Source organism: Hakea prostrata, chromosome 10, assembly GCF_041222555.1.
Source record: "Hakea prostrata isolate BN-2017 chromosome 10, UWA_Hpros_2, whole genome shotgun sequence".
Lineage (NCBI taxonomy): Eukaryota > Viridiplantae > Streptophyta > Magnoliopsida > Proteales > Proteaceae > Hakea > Hakea prostrata.
The window spans coordinates 12,087,565-12,096,623 of NC_142609.1; the positions used below are offsets into that span (position 1 = coordinate 12,087,565).

The 9,059-nt window shown below is 38.0% G+C and overlaps 1 protein-coding gene across 1 annotated transcript; it reads left to right on the top strand.

Moving 5' to 3' along the window:
• Positions 1-3,069: 3,069 nt before the first annotated feature.
• LOC149001927 (phosphatidylinositol 4-phosphate 5-kinase 6-like) lies at positions 3,070-8,369 on the top strand. Its single transcript, XM_089137619.1, has 9 exons — positions 3,070-3,483; positions 3,571-4,878; positions 6,105-6,272; positions 6,359-6,524; positions 6,609-6,725; positions 6,843-7,036; positions 7,161-7,306; positions 7,397-7,475; positions 7,621-8,369. The coding sequence occupies exons 2-9, from the start codon at positions 3,686-3,688 to the stop codon at positions 7,907-7,909; spliced, it is 2,352 nt and encodes a 783-aa protein (XP_088993745.1). The 5' UTR covers positions 3,070-3,483; positions 3,571-3,685; the 3' UTR covers positions 7,910-8,369.
• The last annotated feature ends 690 nt before the right edge of the window (positions 8,370-9,059 follow it).

Sequence of the window (9,059 nt, forward strand, 5' to 3'; positions counted from 1 at the left end):
ATTTGTAATCTCCATGCTCCATCTTGAGGGAGAGTCATATCTTTATGATTCATCTTTCCATATCCTTTTCACATAGTATATCTTTTCTTCCTCATTTATTGTATATTCTATTTTTCATCTTTGTTGTAATCACAAATTGATAGGGAATGGTTTTAGGAATGATATTGTAATCACAAATTGATAGTAATAGAAAAGACAATATCTAGAATTAGGAAATTAATTTTCTTTTCATGTAAATATATATCCTTTTTTTTTTTATTTTTTATTTTTTATTTTAAGGAAATGAATTTGTTTATTGAAAGGAAAAGCCTCTATTATAACCTATTTCTAACATATCAAAAAGTAAAAGCCAATAAATAAGTGGGGGGAGGGGTGTTGATTGTTAGGAAGGCTTCTTGGGTGAGGGCACTATCCTTGGCCAAGGAATCCGCCACCATGTTTGCTTCGCGTAGGACATGTCTGAAGGAGATTGTCTCGAATGACTCCTTGAGGTGAAGGATATCAGCTATGATTGGATTCACCTTCCAAAGAGCATCTAATAGGTGATTTTGTAAAATGCAAACAAGAGCTTGATTATCCGAATCTACCTCGATTTTTGGTCATTTGAAGTCAATCGCTCAAATTAAGGCTTGTCGAGTGGCTAGGGCTTCAACTTTCAAGATGTCTTGTGCTTCAATTCCGTGACCAAAATAGAAAAGCATATGACCATTATGATCTTTGGCCACCCCTATACCCTGCAACTTTTTGTGATTTGAAAAGAGAGCCATCCACATTTAACTTTATTAGTGAAGGAATGGGCGCCTTCCATTTGATAGGTTTGTCGCTTTTCTGTTGAGTGATGGTTGGGGTTTATTGACAATAGAATTGAATGCCTTTCCAGATTTAGAAGATAGTTTGAGTTGTGGAAAGCTTTTCTTTAAAGTCTATTAATTTGGTGTAAGCTCTCCAAGACAAAGCGGTTAAAGTAGAAAGTGTACCTTCTGTTGCTATGCCTTCATGCCATTGATTGACCATGTAAATATATGTTCCATGTTAGTGGAAGGAATAACACAGTGATATGATTGAAATCTTCATTAACACTATGGTTTTGGTTTTGTTGGTTTTTTTAGGGACTAGGTTCTTCTAACACTGGCTTGTATATTTTATTTCTTGATGTATTTTTTATTTTTTCCATTCTTAATATAGTTAATCGTTATTTAAGAAAAAAAATAAGGTTTTGTAAAGATGAATATGTTTATTTATTTATTTTAAGACTCACAATGTTAGGCACAGAGGGCATTTATAATGATAATATAATAAATTCCAGAAGATATTAGTTTACAAATTGGACATATATGTAATTTAATCTTCAAAGAAAGAAGTCAAAAAACCATAAAACAAAGACAAATGGATGACATGACCGTTACGGGCTAGTTTGATCTGACTTGAACCTGAACCAAATGGACCAAATCGCTTATCGAACCAAACTATTAAAAAACCCCAACCCATTGCAACTCAATATAGCTTTTCTATGTTTCTAGATGCAATATATTATGTGTTTTTATTAATAAAATTTTAAAACATGTTGAAGAGGTTTAGAGATTAAAAGGATTAGTTTATTTGGGCATTAAGTCCAAGGAGAAAGATTGAACGCCTAACTATAATTTTTAGTGTGAAACGGCTGAATTGATTTTATAATGAGTTGTTAATGGTCCAATCAAACCTAACCCATTAGACCTAGTAAGGAAAGAATTATATTGAACCGGGTCTACTCTCGGTTCAATCATTAACTCCGATTGACTGCAGCTTAATCAGAGTCGGGTCCATAAATCCGGTTGGGATCGGTCTGGAGTTCGAACCGGATAGTTATGCAAGAAGGAAGGAACCCAGTGGTTTCGAAGATAAACGTCACCCCCAAAGAATTCGTGATACATGGAGTCATAATTGGTAACTACCCCTAATATGGAGTGAAGGATCGTGCCTGAGAAGGAAACCGCCTTCATTTTCAAAAGAAGGGTAAAAACCCTAAGATGGAACGGTCACCAAGAAGAAGCACAAACGAATCCAACGATCGGGAAATCAAAGGTAAAATCTATATAAACAAGGAACTTATGCACAGTGGAGGAATCTGAATCATTTCCTTCCATTACTATACTTAATTTTAGCTCTGCAACTTGTCAGAGCTCTATGGTCAATTCCATTATTGACTTAGCCTTCGGAGGTGGCCTCTTTACCCCACGATCGGGCTAAATCTAACACTGTTTTACAAGTCATTCCTCAAAGATTTAAAGGCTGAACAAATTTTGGACGCATCAAGACCAAACTGAACCTAATCCAACATGGAACCATACTAACCTAGAACCGAGCCAAAACCACAGATAATTTAGAACAAATTGTATTGACACCCCTTATGTTAACACCCCCGATATTAATATTATTGCAAACATCCCCTCTGCAGTTGTTATATGATTCAACACATAATGAGTGCAAAATAATAAAATGAATTTTTAGTAGTGTAAAATATAATTGTTTACAAATATTGGGAGTGTAAATGTAATTTGCTCATTAATTTATGAATCGTATTTGAATTTGGTGCTTTTGGCTTGAAACCGAAAGCCCAAACAGAAATCGACCGGGATCGAACCATTGACACCCCTATCTCGAACCCGTCCAACCTGGCCCACAACCTTGATTATTTTTTCCTTCCAAATTTTGGATAAGACCCATAACCCAAAAGAACCCTTTTTACATGTTACTTAAGATATGTAATCCATGTTTTGTTTTAACAAGAGATGTGATTACCCTTTTTTTTTTTAGAAGATGTGATTATCCTAATCATTAGAAGAAAGAAAAGGGATAGCCGTCTGCTCCTATCCAAGCTGCAACGGTCCAACCACAAACATCATCTGTTGTTTTTCTTGTTCAGACAATGTCAAAGTAAACCCTAATCTCAAGGGTTCTTCACCCTTCACACAAACAAAGCAGCCGGCACGACCTAACCGAGAAACGCGGTTTACAATTAGTTAATAACCATTAAACAAATTTGATTATCCTCTAAAACATCTCCCACTTAGTGGCACACTCGTTATTCCTGCAATTTAGTTTAATCTCTGTCTCTGGTTTGTGTTCTCAGCTGTCTTTTTCGTTCCAATCTCTTAAAATAGCCAACCGTTTTGATCACCCATCCACATGGTAGGTTCACAATCGTCCTAGGAGATGAACCCAACGTTGAAGCTTTGAAGAACAGAAAAGAAAAAAGAGAGAGAGAGAGAGAGGAAGAAAAAAAAGAAGAAAAACACCACCCAACCGAAAAAAAGGGAAAAAATCATTCACAAACATTTGTTTGTCCATTGGGTCGAAAAGAAAAAGCCAATTCTTGGTTCTATTGCACCTTTTGCTTTCCTGTTGATCAGAATAACAGAGATTTTCGTGGTTACCAAAAAATTTGAAAAACCCAATTCGCATAATGAAACACTGAAACAAAATCCAAAGAGAACGAGAACAGTAAGAGATTCAGTTGCAGAGTTTGGCTTATTTTTCATCAGTTTCACATTGTTTGAATCTCTCTCTGAAATGGGTTTTTCTTCTCAGATATCTTGAATGGATTTGCTGCTGCTGCTGCATTTGAGGTGGGTCATCGAATAGCGGATTTTGGTGATTGAAAATGATGATGTGAGAAGAGGAAGGGATTTGGGTATTTGTAAAAATGAGTAAAGAAAGCTGTGGTGCGGCCACCAAGGCATGGGAAGCAACGGTTAGGAAATCACAAGCGGCTGTGAGAAGGCGAGGAACGAGCTTTTTCACCACAATGCCAGTGGCCCATGCAGACGATGATGAAGATGGTGCTTCTGTTGGGTCTGCCGGCTCTGGCGAGGTTTATCATACAGAGAGAGTCTTCGCTCATGGAGATTTCTACACAGGCCAATGGTCTGACAACCTTCCTCATGGTAATGGTAAGTATTTATGGACTGATGGCTGTATGTATGTTGGTGAATGGTTTAGAGGCAAAACCATGGGGAGAGGCAAATTTAGTTGGCCTTCAGGGGCTACCTATGAAGGAGAATTTAAGAGTGGTTACATGGATGGCAAAGGAACCTATACTGGGACAAATGGCGATACCTATAGAGGTTCATGGGTTATGAATCTCAAGCATGGCCAAGGTATCAAGCATTATGCCAATGGAGATTACTATGAGGGTGAGTGGCGCCGTGGCCAGCAAGATGGCCATGGCAGGTATCATTGGAAGACCGGCAACCATTACATTGGTCAGTGGAAGAATGGTGCCCTCAATGGCAATGGAACTCTAATTTGGGCTAACGGGAATCGATATGATGGGTTCTGGGAAGATGGGTTGCCTAGAGGGAATGGCACTTTTAGGTGGGCTGATGGGAGCTTCTATGTGGGTACCTGGAGTAAGGATCCTAAAGAACAGAGTGGAACTTATTATCCTTCTAGCGCCTCAACACCGGGCAATAATGATTGGGATCCTCAGGAAATTTTCTCTGTTGGTCTCAAGGATTGTAAGATTTGTCCTGGTGAGGTAGTCTCCATTTTGCCATCTCAAAAGATATTGAATTGGACGGATTCTAGTGGCAAGCCAAGAAGGATGTCGGTCGATGGAAGGATCCTCAATACAGGCAGCGATAAGGGGCTTGATAGGTTCAACATCTGGGAATCAGATGGAGAGGTTGCTTGTGATGCTTTTGATGTGAATAAGATGGGAGGGAGAGAAGTGATGGATGGGTTGGGTGCTCTCCAGCTTGAAGATGCTGAGATCAGAGGGACAAGAGGACTACAGCCTCTGAAGTTGCTGCCAAAGGAAGTGAAGAAGCAGGGTGTGACAATTGCGAAGGGGCATAAGAACTATGAGCTCATGCTCAATTTGCAGTTGGGGATCAGGTATCACTGATCCAACAATGCCTTTTTTTTATTATTAATTTTAAAATTCCTCTGACTCCTGTTCTGTTATTTGTATTCTTCCACTTCTTTTATGATCCACACCCTCCCTTTTCTTTTCTTTATATGTGCTATTATATGAAGGCTTTGATTTGTGTTGTGTCCCTTTGCCCCTTGTTTTAGGACAGTTAGTGGGTTTCAGCTATTATATGAAGGCTTTAAAATTGTAAAGACAATTTTTAGTGGACATTGATGGAATAGCTAAAAGCTATACATCAATAAGATCTCCTTTCCTATCTGCTAATCAAATGATTCATTTTGTTCACGTAGCAATATAATTGGGACCTGCAAATTCTAATGCTTTGAACAGTAGTTGAAAGACTAGGAGCAATTCATTGAATTCTTTCTCCAGTTCCCGAACTCATTTAAAAGATGGATGAATCTGATGCCCTTTTTCTTTCCCTCTAGATGGTATAATTCTTCAGGTATGATCATGTTATTCTTCGGTTAGTGGATGAACTTAGATGCTATGAATTCCAAACCATATCTTTTATATTATCCACCCCCTTCTTTTCTTACTAAAAGCAAGCTAGAGGTATTCATTGGCTTCAACACAAGCCTTCAAGCCTTCAATGATCATTCTAAATTGGAACAATGGTTTGCTGTTTAATTTGTTAGATTTTGGAAAAGAAAATTATCATTCTAAATTGGAACAGTTTATTTTATATTCTTCATCTTTCTTCCTTTTCCGGAAATAATGTCCAAAGAGCTAAGATGGAAAAGCTATATTTTCATTAAGTTTCTAGTTCTCTGTTTTGAAGATAACATCTCAGAACTTCTACCTGAAACTTTGGAGGCTTCCCCATATAGCCAGCCTTTCCATTTATCAGATTTTGTTGGAGTTTTTTAAGAAATAAATAGAAAAAAAAAAAAGAAGAAAAGAATCATTCATGGTGATTCTCAATTTGTCGGGATGTTTTAATCCAGGTTCTTGTGAGGTGTTAGTGGCCTAGTTGTTATTAAGTTTGTGATGGACTTAGCAGCTCATTTTGAAAAAAAAACAGATTTATTTTTTTGGGGGGTGGGGGTGTGAGGGAAGGTTTGAATTTGCTTTGAGAGTAATTGTAAAGCTTTCTTTTCACTGATATCTCTGATGGTGGTATTTGTTCATATCTGATGGCTGTGCTTTCTTTCACCACCGAGTGTTGACATGTAATGAGGTTAAACAGGCATTCTGTAGGAAAACCTGCACCTGCAACATCCCTTGATCTGAGGTCTTCAGCATTTGATCCCAAGGAAAAAGTCTGGACAAGGTTCCCTTCTGAGGGAAGCAAACAGACTCCACCACACCAATCATGTGAATTCAAATGGAAGGATTATTGTCCCTTGGTTTTCCGGTAGGCCTGCATATTTTTGTTTATTGTTGGGGCTATCTATTTGATGTTCTTGCCATTAATATTTAAGTTAACATCAATGTCTTTAGGACTCTCCGAAAGTTGTTCAAAGTTGATGCAGCTGATTACATGTTGTCTATATGTGGAAATGATGCACTCCGGGAGCTCTCTTCTCCTGGTAAAAGTGGAAGCTTCTTCTATTTAACCCATGATGACCGCTACATGATAAAGACAATGAAGAAGTCCGAAGTAAAGGTAAGGTTTCAATCAAGTGGCATGCTTATTGCTTCTAATTTTGAACTGGACTTAGCTTCTTTTTCATTCACTATTATGCTACAGGTGCTTCTAAGGATGCTTCCAGCCTATTATAATCATGTTCGGGCCTTTGAAAATACTCTTGTTACCAAATTCTATGGTTTGCATTGTGTAAAATTAACTGGTGCTACACAGAAGAAGGTAAGAACCTGGCTAACAACCCCTGGCCTTTTTCTTTTTCCTTTTATTTTCCTGAGATTTGGATCTTGGGGTTGCCAACCAATATCTTGTAAAGCATACAAATGGCTAATGAACCAGGTTCGCTTCGTTATAATGGGAAATCTGTTCTGTTCTGAGTACCCCATCCACAGGCGCTTCGACTTGAAAGGATCTTCCCATGGGCGTATAACAGATAAACCCGAGGCAGAGATAGATGGGAATACAACTCTCAAGGACCTGGATCTTAACTTTATATTTCGACTTCAAAAAGCATGGTTCCAAGAACTTTACAGGTTAATTCAGGACCATCTTCTATTAACCAAGCCCATAGTATTCTATGTTTCAATCATCATTCTTTGTTTTTTTGGCCTATGGTTCTTCTTTTTCCATCATTACTTGAAATAGTGCTCATTACAGGCAAGTGGATCGGGACTGTGAGTTTCTTGAACAGGAAAGAATTATGGATTACAGTCTCTTGGTGGGTCTTCACTTCAGAGATTCATCATCATACACTATGGACCAAACAAATGAGGGCTGTCTTTCTGCAGTTCGAACACCTATGGGTTATAGTTCTTTCCTATCCAATGTTATTTTCCTAAATCCCAGTTCAATCTTCTTCCCACAGATGAGAATGTTTTGACCTTTTCTTGCAGCTAATTGTGATCCTGATGGGGAGTCTGCACCTCGTCTTTCAAGAGTAGACATGGATCAGCTTCTTCTTGATCCTAGGCGGTACAATTTATTTATATATGAAAACCATTTTTTTGCCCCTCTCTGTCTATATCCTTTCCCCCTTCTTCTTTGGAGAAGGGGGGAGGGAGCTGTTTCTATTTTCCCCCCCCCCTCTCAAAATGTATATTTATATTAAGTACTGCAGGTGGGCAACAATCAGATTGGGATTGAACATGCCAGCAAGAGTTGAACAGACAGTTAGAAGAAATGATTATGAAACTCAACTGGTTGGAGAGCCAACAGGAGAGTTCTATGATGTAGTCTTGTACTTTGGCATCATTGACATACTACAAGACTATGATATCAGCAAGAAGCTAGAGCATGCATACAAGTCCATCCAGTATGATCCAACCTCAATATCAGCTGTTGATCCACGACAATATTCAAAACGCTTCCGTGATTTTATATACAAAATATTCACAGAAGACACTTGAAGGAGTCTACTGAAAGGAGCTGTGAATTTTGCATCTGTAGTGGTTTGATGCCTTATTTTGCCAGCCAGGATTATGCCAATTGCTTGTGCTTACTGGTCATTGTATAGTCAGTCTCAGTGACAATCAGCTACCGCCAAAAGGTTGTTGTCATGGCCAATGACATGAGCAATTGGAAGATCAGTTGTGGCTGCCAGAGTCGCATGGTGGACAGTTTGCCATTGCACTTCTCTCCTTCACTCCCTCTATATGTTGTTGTAGTATGTAGTATGTTTTGGCAAAGGTATAGATTAACTTCATAACCTGGAAAATGTGAAAGCCCATTTGTAAATGAATTTGTCCGAGGATAAATCTGTATCGGGAGATATTCTTTTTTTTGTACCAAGATTTTGTTTTGGTCTCAGAAGATGTAGAGGAGTCTCTGGGATTTTACATTCAATAAAAATGTACAGAGGGGAATTTGGAGCTGAAACTCCTTTTTGGTCAGAGAGACAGATGTGTTCAAAATATCTAGATTGAAATATTTTTCAGATCAAAAGTACCACTAGTTGACAAATAGATTGGTGGTCAACTGTGAGCTTCCATCTCTGATATTGTTGCTGAAAAAAGAGAGATGGAACACGAAAATTTATCTTCTCATGTGAGTTGAGAATTATCTCTGTAGATGATATCTAGGACATTAAAGCATCACTAATCAGTCTTGAGTATTGGGAAATTTTTTGTTTTGGATATTGAAAATTTCAATTGCTCCCTCTGTAGAGTCATCGTAGAGATAATCTATGTTTCTGTAACTTATTGCAAGAAGAACAAAGCAAATATTTGGAAGGTTCGACAACATCACAAGTTCTGTTTTCTGTCTCATAAATCTTCTGATAGGAGTGAAACCAGGGATCAAGAGAGTCTGAATCATAAAAGATCTGAAGACAATATCTAAATGAATTTAAATGGTGAATGCTCAACAATCTTATGTTTGTTATACCTGTTTGAATGTGTCTGCCATGAAGGAGACACTAAGCCAATCAAGGTAAGAAAATGATTAACAAATACATTACAACCAGACATTGCTCTGCAATTCTTTTTACAAGATCCAAATGCTGTGAACAATTTAATGTCTTTGAACACTCTAGATCAAGGTCATAATGCAAAGAGTTAA